Here is a 23,796-nt window from a genome sequence, read left to right as displayed (position 1 = left end):
TCGAGTCTTTTTTTTTCTCACAGAGATTATTCTGAAATGTCCAGGACTTCCTCTTGGAAAAGCTGGAAAAGGTATTAATAGCTCTGGCATTCTGTCTGTGTTCTCTATCCTTCCCAAAAGAAACATAAGCCCAAGCAGAACCAGGACCTCTGACTTTATGGTGCTTAGGGAAAATCTGCTACCCTAATTTAGACAATCAATGATCAGCTGTCTTTTCTATATAATTAATTGCTATAAAGGTAGACTAATTAATGTGCATATAACTCTAAATAGCTTTTATATAAATATTTGTCCACTTGCCCTTTATATATTATAGTGTAGTATATTTATATAGCTTTCTCTGTTCAAGTTTATAATGGCTTTTCCTGACAACTTTTATCCGTTTTTCTTTTCAGTTTTCGTTGGGAAGCATTATATTTCACAGATGACCATATTGAAGCTTACGATTTAGGACTTAGTGAATAAATATGTCAGAAAATAATAAACCTTCTCCTCATGTCCTCAAGTCCCTTCCCTGGTGTTTTATTTCCAACTTCCTGCACTACACTTCCTGTTGGAGCATGTTGTTTTTCCTGTGTGAGTGCAGGGGTCCGGCTGGGGTCCCTCTGCCGTTAGATTGGAGCGCTGCATTCTCCTAAAGGAGACGTGGGGCGATCCCATCCCCCATCCCTCCTGATATAACTCATTTCAGATGTCTCTACAAGGTTTAGATCAAACCCTCCACAGCCATTTTCCCGTTCTTCAGATATTCTGCAATAACTTTCAGCTTTAGTTCTACTGTAAGGGCTTGTGTTGAATCAGATGACAGAGGTGAAGACCAGACAGCAGAGTACAGACATTTCTCGGATGAGGTGTTTCACATCAAGACTTTCTTCTGCGATTTCTGTTAAAACATCTAAAAGCAAACATTTGGTATTTCTTTCATGTGCACCTGACAGCATGAAAAAATCTTCAGTCTTTTGGGAATAAAAATGATCACATACACATGGTCCTGAAGAAATGTTTTGGGCCTTTTCTTTTTCATAATGGGCAAAACAGTCCCTATAATTTTTCTTCAGAGACTCAGTTTAAAGCTGAAATGTGTCATTTTTGGTAAAATACTTTCTCTTGTGTCAACTTAATATGCAAAGACAATTAGAAGGAAAAAAAAGAGTTTGGTTCTCAAATAAGACATAAGAAAAAACTAAAAAAAATATATGTATAATTTTATGTCCTTATGAGAGCATACTTCCATACTTCAAGTAGATTTAAATATTATATAATAAAAATAAAAATAAAACATTATTGGGGGGGGGGGGGCTACATATTTTTTAAATACGTTAAATATATTTTGTAATATTTTTTATATCATTGATTTATATATATATATATATATATATATATATATATATATATTTTTTTTTTTTTTTTTTTTTTTTTTTTGAAATCTCTATTAGTGCCTGAATGGGAAAGTATGCAAAGAGATATCAACTAATTTACAAGTGCTTCTCAATGAATTAGAATGTCATGAAAAAGTTGTGAAACTCGTGTATTTAATAAGTTCAGTGCACACAGACTGAAGTAGTTTAAATCTTGCGTTCTTTTATTGTGATGATTTTGGCTCACATTTAACAAAAACACACCAAATCACAATCTCAATAATCTCAATAATTATACACTTAACAGAGGTTGCTAATTGCGTTCTGACTGGTTCTAAAAGCCAGATAGACTTAGACAATATCCACATATGGACGTAAGCACTTAGCATATCTTCTAGTGATTATTCAGGCGACAGATATCAGAGGTCAGACGCAATAGGTCTCTCCAGAGATGTATATCTGATACCCTGGACATCAGGGTGATGGCAAAAGACGGTTTCCTCCTAGGGCTAACTCACACACACACATACGCAGAGAACACTTATCTGTACTTCAATGTTGCTGGGCTCTGCCACTCCTTCAAAATAATTAATGATGTTTTAAATCTATATTAACATTTATTATAATATAATTGCTAAAGAGTAATCCATGAAACATTGTAGACAGACCTACCTTAAGTAAATTAGGTTACTAATAAATAATATAATATATAGTAACTATATATTAATCGTATAAAAATACATTTGATATTTAGCATTATTTGTGCTATTTAATTTTTTGGTGCTAGAAGTATAGCAACTATACACTTTATCTTTAAATACAACGTTTTGGTCAATTTTTCAAATCATATTCTGTATTGTACATAATTTGTGTGTGCAGTTTAAACGGTGCAGGTGACGTTTTGTTCTGTTAATGATTTTCTTTCATTCTGTCTTTATATTCTACAGGGTGCTCTAAGGTGACCTGCATCAGCCTGACAAGGGACGTGTCCTTTAAACTCTCCCCTCTTCATGGGCAGCAGATCTCCATCCGCTATCTTGACATGACTGACTGTTTTGCTCTGGAAGACGAAGGCCTGCACACCATTGCTGCCCACTGCACTCAGCTCACCCACCTCTACCTGCGGCGCTGTGTGCGCCTGACCGACGAGGGCCTGCGCTTCTTAGTCATCTACTGCCCGTCCGTGCGGGAGCTCAGCGTCAGCGACTGCCGCTTCATCAGTGACTTTGGCCTGCGGGAGATTGCCAAACTAGAGGGCCGCCTGCGCTACCTCAGCATAGCGCACTGCGGCCGCATCACAGATGTAGGCGTGCGCTACATAGCTAAATACTGCAACAGACTGCGTTACCTGAACGCTCGTGGCTGCGAGGGGCTGACAGACCACGGCGTCGAGCACCTTGCCAAGAACTGCCTCAAGCTCAAGTCCCTGGACATCGGGAAGTGCCCACTTGTGTCGGACGCCGGCCTGGAGCAACTTGCACTAAACTCGTTCAACCTGAAGAGACTGAGTCTGAAGTCGTGCGAGAGCATCACGGGCCGCGGGCTGCAGGTGGTGGCAGCCAACTGCTTCGACCTTCAGCTGCTGAATGTACAGGACTGTGACGTGCCACTGGAGGCGCTGCGCTTTGTCAAGCGTCACTGTAAATGCTGCGTCATTGAACACACCAATCCAGCCTTTTTCTGAGAGCTGCACGCATGAGATTGTGTGGACGGATTTGAGAAGATAATCTGTTTTGACCCGGGCCGGTGACGTCTCTGCTAGACAACACAGCGGAGACTTGCACTGCTGCACCTCTGTATTTAATTTGCATGGTTGGGAGAAATCTTAACTTTTTTTTAATCCATTTATTTATATTTTTATTCACTTACATATTTTTGATTACTCTTCTTGTCTATGTCAGATTGTATATGTGTAACATGCAAATTTCATCATGAATGCAATTTGTTGGTGTGTAGAGGATTACATGATGTGACGTTAACCAGAAATGAAACTAGACATATTTTACAGCAGTCCACAGTTTGTTTGTTTGTTATTGTTGTTTACATTTGATATCTCTGTTATGAAAGTTTTGCTTTGTTACATCATGTAAGCCTTGTAATATCTTAGTTTCTATCTTGGTTTCATTGCTCAGAAATATTACCAAACAGTGCCATTTTGCTGTGACGTTCACCTTTGTAATGGTCAATAAGGCTTTTTCAGGTGTTTAACAAATGGAAGACCACAGTGGAATAAAGAGGTCAAAGCCATATTAAACAAAACCCTAATGTCTGCTTTTAATTAGCGAACCTGCATTAACCAGTGCTCTGACGAATTTGTGCAACCCTGACAGATTTAGCTACCTCCAGTTAAAACAGTAGGTAGAACAATTTGACAGCAAAAATGCTTCATTTCAATTTATGGTTTATTAACACCTACACCTACCCCTCACAGTAATGCAAATACAGTAATGATGTGTTATTTGCAATTGTGGCTAGAAGGGATACAGCTAAGACCGGAAACCAACAAATAAATACATTTTTCTACCTATTAGATTGTGTTTTATTAACATCTACACCTGCCCCAGCCGTATACTAACCCCTTACATTAATGCAAATACAGTAATTATTGTGTTTCTGTGTGAGACACAGTATTGGGACACAGTATTGATGTGCACAGTATTGATGTGCACATGTGCAGTAAGCCCTGGTATGACAATTTGACGGATAGGAATAAAAAACACACACACACACACAAACATACACAAAAACACAGCAAAATATGCACTTACAGTGGTTGTCAACCTGTGGGCTGCAGCCCCCTAAAGAACCAGGGAAGTACTGCATGATGCTTTTGATTAGTTGTTTTTCTTTCTGTAAATAAGATATATTAGTCAAAATAAAATAGCATTTTATATATACATAAAATGTTATATTGTCATACTATATTAATATAGTATGTGGGTTGCAGAATATTTAGTGGTTGGGGATAAAAGATAACCCTGGGGCCTGTACCATGATGTAGCTGAACATATTCTGAGTTACAGGATTAGTTTTGAGTTGACAAAACCAAACCTCTCCAATCCTGCTTTGTTGGTACCATGATGCTGATCATCAACTTTGTCGACTCAGGCTTTGATCCTGAGTTTGTGGAGCGCATGCACATGCATGTGTGACATCACTGGCGAACAGCCAATCATGAGCCTTGCAACACAAAGCATGTTTGATTTACATCTTGCGAGAGACCAAGCGAGATTCAAAACTAAAGGTTAAGAGATTGAAGAATATGACAAATTTAAACATCATGTGAAACACGAAAGAGAAAAAATAAAATAATGATCTTGCTATATCAGTGCAGTCACAAGTGAAACTGCTAACTTAGTTTATACATTTGAAAATATATAGTGACAGAAACCCCAACATGTAAGGTCAGATTTTGTTATTTTTTAAATGTGCTATCTTTTGATACTACGGCTTATTAATATTACATGATCGGTATACATTAATATTTATTTAAAATAAACGATTTATAATAACTGTTAAACTAAAAATTTTGTGTGTAAAAGATAATAATAATATGAATTACAAGAATTATATAAATCATAACATGACTCAGTAATTATCATTAAAGCCAGACTATTCTATTTACTTATTTATTTTTTTAGCATTATTGGCCTTTAATTTAAGATAAACTGGAGTGATTGTGTCAGACATGTCACTTCTCTTACATCTGATTGGTCCAACTTCAGTTTGAGATCTCTAACCCAGAACATGACCTGCCCCGGAGCAGCCGTGGAGTGTAAGTTACTGTGGCAATGCCAAGCCACTTACGTGGTACCTAAAACCCAGGATTGGTGCAAACTAACCTCAAATGTACCTGGCCAGCCAGCAAATCCAGCTTCATGGTACAGGCCCGAGAATCAAAGAATATCAGGTTGTTTTTGTTGTTGTTTTTAGTTGATCATTATATATTTCATCTAATTTTTATATTCATATTGGGAGTTTCATCCACGTGGTATAGTTAAGATGTGTAGTCCCCTGCATCGTGACAGTGGAACTTGAACGTTTGAAATTGTGTTAAAAAGTAAACAGTATTACTTTGACTAACACAAATAGTTATTATGAACACCTTAAAAACAACAATGGTGTCTCTTTTAATAACTGATGTTAATAAAATTCTCTGCACTGGTGAAGGTTATATTCTTCATAGAGCCCTGCACAAGACTCAAATGTAGGCCCTATCCCAGCCCTGGCCCGAGATGCTCTATGAAGTTGCTTTATGAAACCAGGCACAAGTTGCTGTCCTGTCAGAAAAAAAAAACTGTACTTCTCATTTGTTCAGTTGTGTCCAAAAGTTTTATAGTAACATAAATTTTGTGCTTTGCAAAGTTTTCAGCTTAACCTGTTGGTGTTCATTCACATTGTTTTCAGATTATTGTGTAGAGCGATCAGATATTTTTTAAATAATTGCTAAAAACGTCATTGTTAAAAAAAAAAAAAGTACATTTTCACACACACACATACACACACACACACACACAATTTTGATCCTGACACAAAATGAGCCGCTAACTTTAATATCAGCAGCACATGTGAAAGTGTGAATGAGAACTGGTCAGACGAAATCACTATCATACTAATTAGCATGTAAGAGGAGACTGAATGCTATCTTGTTAGCAATGGTTGCCTCCAAAGAAACACTTGCAGTCATCATCGCTTTGCATCAAAATGGCCTCATATGCAAGAAAAAATATTGCACCTGAAAGAACCATTTACTGTATCATCAAAAACTTCAAAGAAATGTTCGACTGCAGTGAATGTCGTAAACATATGCACACGCCACGTTCACATTAATAACATTAAATTGCAGTTTTGTTTGGATTAATAAAAACAAACAATTTTTAATTCGATGGTCTGTCGTGTTATACGGTAACGTTTATGGAAATGCAGATTGGACGTCCAGGAAACTACACAGAGATAAATTACAAAAGTCGACATACTAGATCAGACAAAGGAAACTAAGTTAGACATTTAACGTTAACGTTACTGGTGTGAGGTTTGGGCGCCACCTGTTGTGTTGACCTGTTAAATTCACAGAAAATGTATATATTATGAAAAAAACATAGTATGATAACTGGTTGAATATTTAATATCGTTGCTGTTTTAGTGCGAGTCATTCTCATTCGAGTCATAAACCTGATTTGTTTGTGTGACACACAGTCTTACTATATCTTACTCGAACTCTATCACCAGCCCGGCTAGCTCAGTCGGTAGAGCATGAGACTCTTAATCTCAGGGTCGTGGGTTCGAGCCCCACGTTGGGCGCGCTAGTTTTTTTCACTTCACCGAGAGTTGCATCTCAATTTAGTTACTATTCACAATCTTCACCAAATCTATATGGAGTAATAATATCCATTAATAAATATAGAGACATCGGACATATAGCAACAGGGGGTAGGATTTCCTGCATCCCTCCAGCGTTTACTGGCCTAGAAAATCTATAGGATAATAGTAATGTTATATAATCAGATAATATTAACAAAAGATTTATTAACATTATAATTTAAAAACAGGACAAGATTTGTAATTGTATTAACCTTTTTCAACCAACGGGGAACAGTTCTTATAAACATGCACATATGGTCAGGCTTTAAATAGTTTCTCTCTAATAACAGATTTTGGACTTAAACATGTTTGAATTTTGAAAAATGTATTGCATTCATCCATTCATTCATTAATTTGTTCTGTTGACAACCCTAGTTTTTACCAGTAAGAAATTTGTATATATATATATATATATATATATATATATATATATATGAGCAGGAAGGTTTGTTTGTGAGGATATTACCCTGGACTCTTTCTGGCTGTGAACAAGACACAATAATCTAGGTTTGGGTCTTGCAACAGACACCTGCTGTTCCAGTCCTTGGGTTTTGCTCTACTTAATTTGAAAACTAAAAGGAAGACAAAGATAAACAAGCCAATTACATGGAAAAGTAGGCCACATATGTTTAACTAGATGCTGTTAAACTATCAGTCATGCATGCCTGGCCAAATCTGTGTCAGTGAAAAAGTAAGTGGCACAGAGCACCTAAAGACTCAGGGTGGAAGAGGGTGTGCTGGAGATCAAGCAGTTATCATGAGCTATATAATAATGAATATGAATGTCATACAGTCTGCTGGGGGGAAAGTGTCAGGGCCACTGAGGGAGGTTGAGAGATTATAAATTTATTTATCACTGGCTGAAAACAGTTTGTAAAACTATAGTTATCTGTTATTATTTAATTGCAATGTTATTATTATTTAATTACAATATTATTTAATAACAGTGCTGAAATGTATTTCAAAAATAAAGGTTATGGGAAAATTGTCAGGCCCAAACTGACAACCCACCAAAATGTCCACTGACAATAGCCAGTAACAACATTGGTTACTACATGCTAGAGAACAGAGATGATCTGAACAAAGGCACTGATATAAACCTCAAACCATTCAAATGAAGCACAGATTTAGACATTTAGGAATTGATTCAGGTTGATTTAGGATATAGAAGTGATTCATATCCTAATGTCATTTTCCATGTAATTGGCTAATTCATGGAAGTCGTGGCCTAATGGTTAGAGGGTTGGACTCCCAATCGAAGGGTTGTGGGTTCTAGTCTCGGGCCGGACGGAATTGTGGGTGGGGGGAGTGCATGTACAGTTCTCTCTCCACCTTCAATACCACGACTTAGGTGCCCTTGAGCAAGGCATCGAACCCCCAACTGCTCCCCGGGCGCCGCAGCATAAATGGCTGCCCACTGCTCCGGGTGTGTGCTCACAGTGTGCGTGCGTGTGTTCACTGCTCTGTGTGTGTGCATTTCGGATGGGTTAAATGCAGAGCACAAATTCTGAGTATGGGTCACCATACTTGGCTGAATGTCACTTCACTTCACTTCATGTTTGAATGACATTAGGGTGAGTAAGCTAAATTAAGAAAAACTATTAACGTAATTATTGTACTATACTGTGTAATTGTTAGAATTCTTAATTTTAAAGCAAAGCCATTAAATAAAATTGACACATTTTTACACTACTATTCAACAAAAAAATATAATATTTGTGGAGGCATTTTACCTCTTTAGAATAATAATAACCTCTTTAGCACAGATGCTACAATAGATAATGAAAGTGCTTACAACACTCACCATACACCTTGTCTTGCTTTTCGCAAGTTACAAAATCATGAGATCTGAACAGAAATGTCCCGTATGAAAGATATGGTCCATATGTATGCACCACATTTAATTTCCAGCAGAGGTCCCTCCAACAACGACTGTAAATCTGACCGACCATGTGCTTCCTGTTGCTCTTTCATCTAAAGACCTAAAGTGTGTTTTCAGACATTTTTGCTCGACCATCAACCCAAATAAAAATAGAAGACTTGCTCCATTCAGATTTGCTAGCAAGGAAAAACAACAAATATTATAGTAAAGATATAAATGCATATTAACTCACAGCACAAGTCTGGCAAATTTGGACACTTGTTAACATGTTTAGTGTGATTGATCAGTTTTCGAAGCTAAATGTGATTTTTATCTTGTGAGCCTTGCCTTCTGTGTGGTCTACCTTGTCAACACTTCCTGAAAGCAGCGAGTGGTTCATTTTAACAGTCAACATATGTATTAATGGTTAAATTAATTTAACCAAAACACTTCGCCTAAACTTAAAGGGTATCAAATGATTAGAAATAGTCTCTTTGCCTAGATAAAATTGTATGAATGAATTCTCTCACAGAAGAAATGAGATTACTCTAGACATCTACATTTATATCAACATATTATGGAAGCTTTAGCCATTCTGTGCTTTTTAAATATCCCTTTGCTTTTATGACTTCTTTTATCTTGTCAGGCTTCACTGCTTGTCATCCCAAGCGTGTTTATCTGAAACCGAGATGTGCCCCAGTCAGATACACACTCGATCTGCTGAGAAGGACCGTAGCATCAGTGCAGAGCCGTGAACTTATTCTCCGTGTCCATCCCCTCCTCCATTAGCCATCGGGACGGGTGGGGGGGGGGGGGTTCTTTTGTCCTGAGCGGCGTGGTTGTGGCTAATCTAAAGACCTGTGATGGACGCCTCTCTGGCGGTGCAGGCCACTGGACTCCACCCCTGAGAGGAGCGCGGAGGATGGGGGATCGCGTGAGAGGGCACAGGGGGAGGGGCGGAAGCAGGAGGAGGAGGAGGAGGCGAGGGCTGGGGGAGGGGGGAAGGTCATTAGTCAGCATGGCAAAATGGAGAACAGCAGGACACAGTGCCACACATTACAGCCCCACCACCTCCTGCATTGTCCTCCCTCACAGGCCAAATGACTGCTGCAGGATCCACGAGTTAAGTTTCTAATCTCTCGAGAGGGGGTTGGAGTGCCTCTTTTGTCATGCTAATCTAGGGTTTTGGGCAGGTACAGTATGTAACACATGTAAATGAATGAGTCCTTCTCTGGATGGGGAGATGGGGACGTTTGGTTTAAGATTAGGATGGTGTCCAGCCAGTTATATTTATTGGGACCCTGTGATCTGTGCTTCTATCTTTAGATTTCTATAGGCCGCCCCTGTGTTCGTGACTGTGAAGGGTAAATGCAATATTTTTGCGCCCGGTTCCATCAAAAGTGACCTTTACTGCTCAGCATGGCACCACAGCAACAGACACCTGCTGTTCCAGTCCTCGAAGAGCCGCTAGGACATCAGACCACGTCTCTCACAGCAGACACTGTTGAAGAACTTCATCTGTGATTTAGAAAGCTATTTTACTACCGTGGTTGTTTTGAAGAATACAGCAAAAAGTAAACTTGCCTTTGTGTCGATGGCAGCATTGGCTAGGGTTTGGATGTTGATTCTTTACCGTCTCTCAGTAGAGCGTCTATGTGCAGGCAGCAGCCAGGACTCAGGGCACAGACGCGGTCCAGACTGACGGCTGGGTTTGTGTGTCACGCTGATAAGAGATGCAGCTGGAGGGGAACCAGACTCACTTGGTCAAAGACAGTGGCAGACGATGCCAGAACAAGGGAATGGATGAATGGAGTCAAATGAAAAGTAGTAGTAAAAAAAAAAAAAAAAAGTGTATTGTACGTAAATACAAAAAAAGGTTCTTAAAATTCATCAGTGAAATGCATTAATATTGGCCCGACCTACATAAACCATAATTAGCATTAAAATTACATAAGTTGAAAAACTTTTTTGAGTGTTCTTTTGGTAAATATGTCTTGAGTTTTCATTTAACAATGAATTTCATGCTTTCTATAACCAATAATTTACTGTACAAAATACACTGTGCTTAGCACAAACCATGTCGACCTCTGTTTAAAGGAATAGTTTACCTCAGAATTTCAATTCTGTCATCAATTACTCATCTTTGAAACACATATTAAGATATTTTAAAAACTTTGTTTGTCACTCAAATAGAAAATCCATCATATCTTCTGAAGAGACATTATTGGTTTATATGGTAGGATTTAATTTTAGGATTTTACACACATATAAACATAGATCAAATCACATAGTACACATTACAAACATTGTAAACAGAAGCTCATCCATATTTGCTTGACACGCAAGAACAAATTCATATTCAAATTCACAAATTCATAATTCATAAGAACCATCTAGGTTTCATTAAAAAATATCTTATTTTGTGTTTCAAGAATGAACAATACATACAGTTTGGAACAATATGAGGGTGAACTACTCCTCTCTGTCATATTTCTAGCATTTTGTTATTGAAATCATTATCATTAATAAGTAAGCTACCCTTTCATTTTATCATGTTTAATTTGACTAGCTTCTACTAAATAAAAATGAATTTGCACCAACACATTCTATAGTTTGACAAGCTTTAAATCAAAGATGGACATTTCAAACATTAATTAGTCTGCTTATGTTTTATACTCACTAATGATTGGTTAATTTCATGTTATTAGTAGTATATAGCATTGTTTCCATCCATAGGCATATCGGAACAGTCAACCCACACAATCCACTGACTTTAAGGTCTTGTTTACACTTTCATCTAATAACCGAACAATTTATTACACTGAGACTTGAGGATTTAACATAAATTTCCCTCAGAGATGAGAAACTGCCATGTGTTAAGTTATGCATCCCTCTCTTCCACCCCCATTTCAGCAGAAGTTGAGCAAAACATTCTGCCGCAAATCTTCCTGGGTGAGCGGGTTATAATGAGGGTGTTTGTGTAGTGCAGGAGCGTTTAATTTCACAGTGAAATACAGCCCGTCTCTGGGGCCACACAGCTCACAGACACTGGCTTCTGATGAGTCATACCTGTGCTAAATAATCAGTCTTCATCTCAACAGACAGCCAGCAGGATCAAGCGGCCTCTGATAAAGATTATTTCATTTTCTGTATATGCATAAGTGTAAAATATTTGTGGGCAGCAGTGTCTTTTTTTTTTTTTTACATAATTTATAGGATTTTCCTCCCTCAACAAGAATTGCATCATAATTTACTCACCCTCATGTTATTGCAAACCTGGCAAAAAAAAAAAATGCTGTTAAATACCAAATTAAATGTTAGACGAAATGTTAAGGATGCTCTTTTTCATACAATGACAAAAGTAGACAAAAGAAACCAATGACATATTTGGATATATAGGAATGTAAATAATATTTGCTAGCTGCAGAGTATATTTTCCATGAATAACAACTTAAATTTCAGACCTTTTCATTACACAAAGATAGACTTTCAGAAGACTTAAAAGTTGCGTGTAAGTTGCACTTATTTATTTTTGGAGCTTGACAGCTCCTGGTCACAATTAACTTTTGTTGTATGGAATAGAGCAGCAAGAACATTATACAAAATTTCTAGTTTTGTGATTCAAGTAAGAAAGAAATACAAACAGGCTTAGAAGCGAGACTCCTTTTGAGACCTTTATGGATGGGCAATAAATTGTCTTTATCTGCAATACAGAGTAATTCACAAGCCATATGTGCAATAACGAGAAGCTTCATCACTCACAAATGATAGAAAACATTTGGTAAATATCCACCTCATCCAGTGCTTTTATTTTATTTTATTTTATTTTATGTCTTAAAGGGACAGTTCACCCAAAAAATTCTATCATTAATTACTCACCCTCATGTCATTCCAAACACTTAAGACCTATGTTCATCTTTGGAATGCAAATTAAGATATTTTTGGTAGCTTTCTGATCCTCTTTAGACAGCAAGGGTACTACGAATTTCAAGGCTCAGAAAGGTAGTAAGGGCATTGTTAAAATAGTCCATGTGACATCAGTGGTTCAACCGTAATTTTAAAGCTACAAGTTAACTTTTTATGTGTGATGAAAACAAAAATAACGACTTTATTCAACAATTTGTCTTCTCCATATCAGTCTCTGCTGCGCATTGACAAGAGTAAAGCTCTGACATAGAACACAGATGCACTGTGACTTATTTTTCAAAGAGAGAAATGCACACACATGAATCATGACTTAACATAAACTTAAACTATTATGGCTGCCCCATAATAGTCAACTTACCATTAGTCAAAGAGAACAAGGTTGTGAATTTGAGCGTGCAACTCTGAACTCTGTGTTGTACTTGCCTTACAGATGTTAAAAATATAGGAAAAGACTACTTTCAAAATAACCAAATCAAATGGGGGAAAAAAATCCTTGATTATGACATTAAAATGTTGATACATAAAAATTCTGTCATTAATTACCCTCCAGTCGTTCCAAACCCATAAGACCTTCAGTCATCTTCAAAACACAATTGAAGATATTTTGAATTGAATCTTAGAGCTCTCTGACCCTCCCATAGACAATAATGCAACTGTAATGTTCCCAGGTCCAGAAATGTAGTAAGGACATTGGTAAAACAAATAATACTTTTTTTGTGCAAAGAAAACAAAAATAACTTTTGTCAGTTCTTCTCCTCCGAGTTACTGTCTTTTGCCATTTTTGAGAGTATCACAATGCATAAGCAGGCTTTCCCCTAAGCTTAAACAACACTGATTACGCCAATTACGTTCATGCACACGCTTTTCCCCCAACATAAACAACGCTGATTACGTAGATTACAGTCTTGGGTACTCTCAAAAATGGCGGAAGACATAATTCAGGGATAAGAATTGTTAAACTGTTTTTCTTTCTTTGGACAAAAGTATTCTCATAGCTAAAATTCGCTAAATTGAAGTTGAGCCACTGATGTCACATCGACTGTTTTACCAATGGCCTTACTATGTTTCTGCAATGGGGAACATTTGCGTTGCGGTCATGGAGGGTCAGAGAGCTCTAATATTCCTATGTTTTTCTCTGACAGATTCATAATCATTACTTCTGCTGGTGTGCTGTGGCAAGATTTATGTGTGCTTAGGCTATTTAGACAATTAAAGGCTCATTATTATGATTTAACCAGTTTAATAATGAACATGCGATTAATCGACTAATGCTTAAAATAAACAACTACTAGTCAACCAGGAAAATCTTTAGTCGAGGGCAGCCCTACATCATGGTATTATTGTGAACGCGCGTATAATTCTGACATGGAAGAGAAGAAATTGTTGAATAAAGTTATTTTTGTTTTCTTCTCATTCTCACTATCTTCCCCATGGAAGATTTTCTGAAGCCGTCCTCAACAGACTTTGGGAATTATTGCTAAACAGTTTACACATGAAGCCGCAAGGTAACGTCCCAAATGCAATTTTTCCCTTAAAGTTCCACTGAGTAACTGCACTTGGAGTTGGGTAACTGACACGTTAAGGCAAGTTTTTCAGCTCTAAGATCTCAATAAAAAGAGAGAGCTCACTACTCTCAGCACAGCTCCTTACAAGTTTTCACATTGTGGTGGACTTACCGTATGAAGAGAGTGCAGTCAATGTCATGGCCACCTCGAAAGAGCCAGAAAGCCACAAAGGGAAAGGCCATCCTCCTCATCCTTGCGGTTTTTGAGCATGCATTTCGGCCAAGGATTCTCACAGTCTCTGCATAAACTCCACTAAACATGCTCAGGCAGCACTATCGAACCCCGAGGGCTGCCCTCACTGTGCAACTTTCTCAACTATAACCCTAGAAAGGAGACTCCGAGTGGCAGCCACAGGAAGGTTGGACCCTTGCTTTTCTGCTCAACCCAGAGAGGAACCCACGGAGTGTCCACAGACCTCAAGCTCTTGGGGAGATACGATGAATAGTGTATCACCCATTCTTCCCCCGTTGTTTGAAGATCTATTAGCGGGAGAGGAAGACGATGATGATGAGGAACTGGTGACCATCCTCGAAATACGAATATGACATGAAGGATGCCACCCCCCCCCCAAATCAGTCCTGTCTGCCGAGTGCAACGAGAAAAGGCTACAGTCACGTCTCCCATCAACAAGACAAGTTATACAGGCCTTCCCGGCATGCGTTGCTGAAATGAAAAGGTTTTGGGATAAGCCTTTTTTCCATCGTGTTCACGTCAAGGGCTTCTCAAGACTGGACGTACAGGAAATGTTGGTTTTAGGGATGGTAGATCCTCCCCCTGTGGCTAATCAATTACACCCAAGCCGCAGGGCAGCTCTCTCTTCAACCAAAGCCTCGCCACCAGGGAACACAACACGCTTTGCCACCTCTGTTTTCCGGAAGATTTACAAATCCTCTGTGCTGGCACTTCATGCTTTGAATGCAACGTCTCTCCTCATGGCCTGTCAGGCTAAGCTTAGGAAATTGGTCGTCAACTGGACTCTGGATCTCCCAACCCAGCATCTGGGTGGAGATATGTGTCATCGCAGATTTAAACCTGCGTACATCTTGCGGAGCCATTCAAAGTTGCGGATGCAGCATGGGCTTGGCGGTTGTGGGAGAGAGATCACTGTGGCTGAGCTTGTCTGGACTCTCTGAGAAAGAGAAAGTGGAGTTTCTGGATGCCCTCATCGACCCAAAAGCTCTATTTGGAATGACTTTTACAGCAATGTGGCAACAATGTGATCTACGGAAGAGGGAAGGTGAGGCATTCAAGGTTTGTCTCCCCAGGGGAAACTAGGTCAGTGTGATTATCAGTTCTCCCGCCCCACTCCGCCGCAACAAATGGGAAGTGCAGCCAAGCAGAAAAAACCTGGGTTTGTGAAACTGAAACTGTCTTATGCAGCAGAAGCTAAGCATTGTTCAGCAAACCCCAGGGTAACAAGAAGCGGTGGGCTTCCTGAGACATGTTATGTTATAATAATGTGGATGTGGAGCCTCCAAGGGAATTATGGGCTCACACAACTAGAGGGATAGCTATGTCCTGGGAGCTATTTAAGGGCATTTCTATCCAGGAAATTTGTGCTGTGGCTAGCTGGTCTTCCCCGCACACCTTGGTGAGGTTTTACAGACTCGATGTAACAGAACCTTCATTAGAACACTCCGTCCTTGGAGTGAGTGGATGTTATCCATTAATCACTTGAGGGATTCCATTCCACTTTAGTGTTGATTTTTTCGGACTGTACTGATCTGCTTTTACCCACTCATACTGGGACAGAGAGGTATAATTCAGATCGTAGTCATTTTTAGTCTGCTTCGTCAGCATATCAGCAATATGGGAGTTGTCTATGTCCCATAGTGAGATACCGAACTAATGTTAGAAAGAGAACTTAGGTTACTACTGTAACTCCAGTTCTCTAATAACACAAAGTGAGGTGTCTCACAACATTGCCCTAACTGCCTCTCCTGCATGGTGGAGAAATATGTAGAGAATGTCGAGACAGCAGGTAGCTGCAGTGTGTATACAGGGAGGTGGGACTCCCTGATCTCTGCAGCGATTGGTCTGCCGTGATTGGCAGACATGGTGTCATTGGTGTTTCCGCAATTCCGTCTATGTTAGGACAGAAAGCTCTCAGATTTCATCCAAATTATGTAAATTTGTGTTCTGAAGATGAACAAAGGTCTTACGGGTTTAGAACAACATGAGGGTTTCATTTTTAGGTTAACTATGCCTTTAAATAAGACAAAAGAAACCAGGGTGGGGATGAATGCCTGAATGAGACTGAACTGGCAACATTTTCAGACCTTCTTTATTTTTTTAGAATTCTGTCTTAAATTCTGATTCTTAACAGCGTATCGAAAATTTTGCTAAAATATTATCAAGGAAAACTATTCTCATGTCGGTTTATGGTCATATGCATTGACAGATGATTTTACTGGGGAACAGACATATTTTACTGGGGCTTGTGTCCCATTAAAAAGGGTCTAGCGACGCCCCTTATTGAAACAATACAAGATTGAGTAAATAACGTTTTTTGAGAGCACTGTCTGTTTCAAATACAAGGATATTTCTATTTTTATATCCCTCGCTCTTTTCCTCAAGATGCTGTCGGTAGTTTTAAGTTGACATCTGTTTGCACTACTGAGTGAGAGCATGCACAAGTGTGTGTGCGCACAGTTAGAGAAGCAGGCCAGCCGAGCAGTCGGCATGACACTTATCACCCAGTCTGCGATTGATGCTCTGCCTCTCGCCCTCAATGTCACGCACGACACATCCGTCTCTGGGGGAAACAGGAGGTGTGAGAGCGTGTGACAGTTTTAAATCCCCTCAGCCGGGGAGAAGGACATCGGAGCTGCATCTGATAGAGCCCAGCTATGTCCCTCCCCTACCTGTGTCACCGGTGCAGGATACTGTGATCAATCACGTAACCAAGACGGCGAGGCACTAGGTCGTCAAGGCGACCGCAAATCGCTCTTTATCGGAAAGCTGCAGAGACAGGCGGCCTGGCCAACTCCAGCTGGAAATGACATGTTTATTGGCTCAGAATAAGAATCAGCTGGCCAGAGCCTGACATTTAAGGAAAACAGTAGTTTTTAGGCTCATTGGATGGGTAGTATCACAGGGGGCCAGAGGGATAGATGCTGTATAACTCATGCTTATTGTGACACATCCTCTGGAATCGTGTAAGAGGGAACTGTAGGTCATCGGGATCACATTCCCGTGCATTACTAAAACCCTGAAGGCTCTCCGCTGAATATCAAATCAGTTCAGCAGCTGAACAGAGCATATAGTGAACATATTAACAGACACTGGACCTCTGCCACTAGATGTAAGTGCACAGAGCCCCAGGCTTCAGAGACAGACCTGTCACAATAGCTAATGAGCTGCTCTCATTAAGGGAGCGTCTAACAATTAGCTGATTATGTAATAATACATTTGATTAGTCGCACCTCGATGCCTCGGGCTATTTCTTCTGAGAAACTGTACCTGCATCCATCAATTCATTAAAAAAAATAATAATAATTGTATATATTCTGGTGTGCATTTGAACTTTTGTGAAAATATTCACCTAATTTTTACTGTAAGAGAGGGTGAGGCCATTTGTAAATGTTATGTGCGAAGCTTCCAGTCTCTTATTTTTAGCTGTACAAAACAGACACTACAAGCTGTTTGAGTATAGTGAACTTATTCAAATCTCGTTCAAGAAACTAGTTTCTGATTTTTTTTAGCTTTGTGACATGGCATGTTGGATACATTATGGTCATAAAGGGATGACAATGTCAGTGCTTAGTAAGCTGTTGCATTTAAACAGTGCTCAGTTGGTACTAAGCTGCCCAAAGAAATCCAAATAAAATATCCTCCACCCTATTACTTCACCACCACTAGCATGAACCACTGATACAAGACAGAGTGGATCCATGCTTTCATATTGTTTACACAAACTTCTGACCCTACCATATGAGTTTCACTGCAGAGATCAAGACTCCTCATACCTTTTTCCAATCTTCTGTTGCCCAATTTTGGTGAGCTTGTGCAAATTCTAGCCTCAGTTTACTTGTTGTTAGCTGACAGGAGGGGCACCCAGTGTGGTCTTCTGCTGCTGTAGTCCATCTACCTCAAGTTTCGATATCTTGTGTGTTCAGAGATGCATACTTTGATTGTAACGAAAGGTTCCTTAAGTTACTGTTGCATTTTTATTAGCTCAGACTCTCTCCTCTGACCTCTGGCATCATCAACATGGCATATTTTCTCTTTTCTGGACCATTCTCTGTAAACACTAGAGATGGATTAACTCAGAGACGCGTGAAAATCCCAGTATATAAGCACTTTCTGAAATACTCAGGCCAAGACATTCAAAGTCACTTCATTTTATATGGTCATTCCTGGGATTTTGGTAATATTTCAGTCAAAGTGGTGGTTTACCAAAGTTAATTGTTAGAATACTTTGGTATGTCCATTATAATGAATACAATATAATTATTGAATGTTAATACATTTTTTAATAAAAAATGTCTTACATCTATCTTAAACCAAACATTTTGTCATGTCACCGAGGCACTTCACTTAGTCTACTGTAAAGCTAAACAACTCAACCATATCATATAAAATTAAGATAGAAAACAATTATTTTTGTAACATTTTATTTTAATCCATAAGTATATACAATCCACTTATTTTATTGCAGCAATATATGGTCTGCTTTCCTAACTACACAAGGAGCAGTGGCACTTTTGAGTAAAAACCCACAACCCAATCACACTCAACCCCATCACAAATATATGCATTTCTCATTGGGTTGTAAACTTATGAGTAAACTTTTGATGATGAGTTATTTGCTGAATTTATTAATAATTCTAATTTAATGGCAATCATGGCAACTAATATTTTTGTTATAAATATAATTTTTGTGAATGTCCACTTAAACTTTGACAGGCATAAAACATCAGTAACTGAACCCACATTTGCAGCAGAAAGACAATGTTGGCCATGCAGATAAATTGATCCAGAAAGAAGTGAACAATATGATGAAGACAAAAAAAAAAAAAAACAAAAAAAAACCTCTTGCTGATTACCATCTGACATGCTAAGGACTAAAACAATACTATTGTGGTTTTAGTTGAACTTCTAAATTAAAAAAAATATATATTTTTACAAAAATAAAGAGACCATATTAGACACACATGTTGTGTATCTTTAACTTCAGCCATATAAAAACGTGAAAATTATGATTTTCATATTACATTTGTTATCATTAAATTGTTATCGGGGACACATGCAGTCTGAAATTTCTTCAGGTTTGATATGCGCCTAATGATGTGGGGTGTTTAAAAAATTATATTCCAAATTGAAATATAAAACCAGTTTAGAAAAATACAGAATCCCAGGATTGACCCATATATAAACATTTTATTCCTGATTTGTAATACATTCTTGAGCCATTTTATTTATTATTGAGGTATAATTTTGACAACTGGATAAGTAGATTTTTGTCTTTCCCCATTCTGAAGGAACTGTACATGGCTAGAAATTATATATATATATATATACAGTATTGTTCAAAATAATAGCAGTACAATGTGACTAACCAGAATAATCAAGGTTTTTCGTATATTTTTTTATTGCTACGTGGCAAACAAGTTACCAGTAGGTTCAGTAGATTCTCAGAAAACAAATGAGACCCAGCATTCATGATATGCACGCTCTTAAGGCTGTGCAATTGGGCAATTAGTTGAATTAGTTGAAAGGGGTGTGTTCAAAAAAATAGCAGTGTGGCATTCAATCACTGAGGTCATCAATTTTGTGAAGAAACAGGTGTGAATCAGGTGGCCCCTATTTAAGGATGAAGCCAACACTTGTTGAACATGCATTTGAAAGCTGAGGAAAATGGGTCATTCAAGACATTGTTCAGAAGAACAGCGTACTTTGATTAAAAAGTTGATTAGAGAGGGGAAAACCTATAAAGAGGTGCAAAAAATGATAGGCTGTTCAGCTAAAATGATCTCCAATGCCTTAAAATGGAGAGCAAAACCAGAGAGACGTGGAAGAAAACGGAAGACAACCATCAAAATGGATAGAAGAATAACCAGAATGGCAAAGGCTCAGCCAATGATCACCTCCAGGATGATCAAAGACAGTCTGGAGTTACCTGTAAGTACTGTGACAGTTAGAAGACGTCTGTGTGAAGCTAATCTATTTTCAAGAATCCCCCGCAAAGTCCCTCTGTTAAAAAAAAGGCATGTGCAGAAGAGGTTACAATTTGCCAAAGAACACATCAACTGGCCTAAAGAGAAATGGAGGAACATTTTGTGGACTGATGAGAGTAAAATTGTTCTTTTTGGGTCCAAGGGCCACAGGCAGTTTGTGAGACGACCCCCAAACTCTGAATTCAAGCCACAGTACACAGTGAAGACAGTGAAGCATGGAGGTGCAAGCATCATGATATGGGCATGTTTCTCCTACTATGGTGTTGGGCCTATTTATCGCATACCAGGGATCATGGATCAGTTCGCATATGTTAAAATACTTGAAGAGGTCATGTTGCCCTATGCTGAAGAGGACATGCCCTTGAAATGGTTGTTTCAACAAGACAATGACCCAAAACACACTAGTAAACGGGCAAAGTCTTGGTTCCAAACCAACAAAATTAATGTTATGGAGTGGCCAGCCCAATCTCCAGACCTTAATCCAATTGAGAACTTGTGGGGTGATATCAAAAATGCTGTTTCTGAAGCAAAACCAAGAAATGTGAATGAATTGTGGAATGTTGTTAAAGAATCATGGAGTGGAATAACAGCTGAGAGGTGCCACAAGTTGGTTGACTCCATGCCACACAGATGTCAAGCAGTTTTAAAAAAACTGTGGTCATACAACTAAATATTAGTTTAGTGATTCACAGGATTGCTAAATCCCAGAAAAAAAAAATGTTTGTACAAAATAGTTTTGAGTTTGTACAGTCAAAGGTAGACACTGCTATTTTTTTGAACACACCCCTTTCAACTAATTGCCCAATTGCACAGCCTTAAGAGCGTGCATATCATGAATGCTGGGTCTTGTTTGTTTTCTGACAATCTACTGAACCTACTGGTAACTTGTTTGCCACGTAGCAATAAAAAATATACTAAAAACCTTGATTATTCTTGTTAGTCACATTGTACTGCTATTATTTTGAACAATACTGTGTATATATATATATATATATATATATATATATATATATATGTATTTTTTTTTTTTTTTTTGCAACTTACCTTTTAAGGGTCTTGAAACAGATGATTTGAAACAACATGTGATCAAAAGAGTTTCTGACATAATGAGTAGCACTGGAAATTGTTAAAACAATACATTTGGGTAGATTTTGATTCCACCCTTTTATGTTTTGGTGGTTCAGTGCAGGTCCTCTTATTCAGACTTCTACAGCACAGCAGCAGCCGAGGGAAGCATTCAGTTTGGCCTTCCCGAGAAAGGGCCTCTCCCAAGAGGAAGCTGCCAGCTCTAATCCCAGCGTAACTGAACTGTGCTGTGTTGCCATGTTTGACGCTCAGTGGCTAACCACAACCTGCCTCCTCGCCAATGACAGACTTCACACCCAGCAGTCAGTGGTTTGTGAAGGAGGCACGATGCCGGCGGTGACGAGCCCTCTGCGAGCGACTGCGCCATGTGTCAAGATGGCACATAATGACTAGGAACCACGGAAGATTTTCACTGCCACAAGAACCGCTCTGACAACACGAGAACTCACTCTTCATTAAAAACAGGAAGCGGAGAAAAACTATTCAACAAGCTCAACAGCAGTTCACTGTTATTTGCTTATAAAGGACAAAGAAAAACATTCCCCACATCCCAAAACTCAATTAACGTACATTAACACCTCAGGACTACCATGGCAACAATAAAAGCCATCATTTTGACAACAGCGTGCACAAGCACCTCCTGTCCAAATCTCAAACTCTTAACTCCTGCCAAGAGCTGCATGCTGGGTGCACACGACACCTATGGATTTCACGAGCCACTTCATCGGAAAGTGCAATTATGAAAGATGTCTGTCGAGAGAGGGGGAAAAAAAGCCTTGTTCCAGGCGTTAGGCTCATAATGGTTGGCTACTGGAGCGGACAGAGAGCCCCTGCCATGTCCTCTCGTCCTGTCGGAGCGCGTTATGTCAGCCGCTCCACAGGACTGATGGTGTTTATGATGGCCGGAGTAAACAGGCCTGTCGGAGACTCTTTTCCTGGCAACCAGCATCCAGTGCAGAACAGTTCAAATAATTCTGTTGTTACATTTTTTCATTATTTAAAATTTGTATTCAAGTGTGGAAATCCAACATTGCTGTGTTGTGCGATATGCTCATTTGTCATATCGTCCAATCATCAGCTTGTTTATACCAGTGATATATACCTGATAATGTGCTACTTTGCCAGTGTTGTGTACATTTTCGACCCCCTGCCAAATTATTACCCCCTCATTGAAATCGATATCGCATCGCCTAATCATAGCCCCTCCCCCACACCTAACCGTGGCTCCTCCCCCACACCTAATCCTAGCCCCTCCCCCCACACCTAACCCTAGCCCTTCCCCCACATCTAACCCTAAACTTTCTGATAGCAGGGTAATAATCTGGAAGGGTCAGAATTCGCAACAACACAGCAAAGTGAACCAACTCCAGTCTAAGGCTAAAAGCAGCCTAATGTTTTTTATTATGACTGAATTTGTATTTAACATAATAACAAATTAACAGGAACACTAAGTTACTAATTATAAGGCTTACATTAAAAAATAAATAACATTTAAAAAAAAAAAGGCTTACATTTCAAAAAGCAGCTACAGAAAATGAGCAAAGAACATTTATATTTTTTAAAGAACATTACTGACTTCAGTCTAGCACCAGTTTAAAAAACACTTGCCTTAAAGGGAGCTGTATGTGTGTATGATGAATAAATCTCTTATACTTGCATCAGCCGAACATCTGCATTTTGTTTATGAGAATTCGCGAGCACGCTCTGAACAAAACTCTGTTTCAGCGATAACTCATCTGAACGCTGATTGGCCATTGCATTCAAGTCAGCGGAATCTTGTCTGATTGGTCATAATTCGCAACACTAAAGATGCAAAAGAACAATTCAGCCCTAATATTATTTTGATAGTATTATTAGGCTGATAAGTGGTGGATTACAAGCTTTTGGCTTTTATTGTATACATGCTATGTTGAAGATAAAATGTCTTAAAAATTTGATAAATGAAAATTTTGGTTTTGTGTTCTGAGATGCACATTTAGAAAGTTGATTTCCTGTTGATTCCAGATGATCTTCTTTTCACCACCGGGTTTTGTTATATTGGAAAGTATTATATAATCATATGTTCACCCCTCACAGAATTCCCATTTGGAACAACCGATTTATTTTATCCAGATAGAAGCCTATATTCTTGAATGGCTTAAAAAATGTGTTTGATCAGATCTTCATTTAACGGATGAAAATGGGAGTCTGATAACTTTCAGTGGCTTTTGTGCCAAATAAAATGTAAATTGTGAGCAAAATTATTTGAGGGTGTTTTAAACGCCATTCCAAGAGTTTTCATAGATCTAATGCAAAGCACTCGGGTTACTGTGGAGCATGTGAACTCCCACCACTCTTATTTAATGGCAATGACCTCAGATTATTGCTTATAAGCTTATTCAGTCTTGTTTCAATTCGATTTTATATCTTACTTTCTTTATAATGATGTTTTGCAAGCTTATAAGACAAAAGTACAAAAA

At 38.7% G+C, this 23,796-nt stretch overlaps 1 protein-coding gene and 1 non-coding gene across 2 annotated transcripts in view; both read left to right on the top strand.

Moving 5' to 3' along the window:
* LOC127950373 (F-box/LRR-repeat protein 7) overlaps positions 1 to 3,885 on the top strand; it is a gene marked incomplete at its 5' end in the record, with an annotated part of 28,276 nt that extends 24,391 nt beyond the window's left edge. Inside the window, 1 exon segment of the mRNA XM_052547377.1 lies at positions 2,306 to 3,885. Coding sequence (XP_052403337.1) covers positions 2,306 to 3,042 — 737 coding nt within the window.
* A 2,701-nt stretch (positions 3,886 to 6,586) lies between these two features.
* trnak-cuu (transfer RNA lysine (anticodon CUU)) lies at positions 6,587 to 6,659 on the top strand. Its single transcript has one exon. It is a non-coding gene; the product is annotated as a tRNA-Lys (tRNA).
* The last annotated feature ends 17,137 nt before the right edge of the window (positions 6,660 to 23,796 follow it).

This window comes from Carassius gibelio, chromosome B2 (assembly GCF_023724105.1).
Source record: "Carassius gibelio isolate Cgi1373 ecotype wild population from Czech Republic chromosome B2, carGib1.2-hapl.c, whole genome shotgun sequence".
NCBI classification, from domain to species: domain Eukaryota; kingdom Metazoa; phylum Chordata; class Actinopteri; order Cypriniformes; family Cyprinidae; genus Carassius; species Carassius gibelio.
The sequence above is the reverse complement of the archived record's forward strand: the minus strand, read 5'-3'. Positions and strand labels throughout refer to the sequence as shown.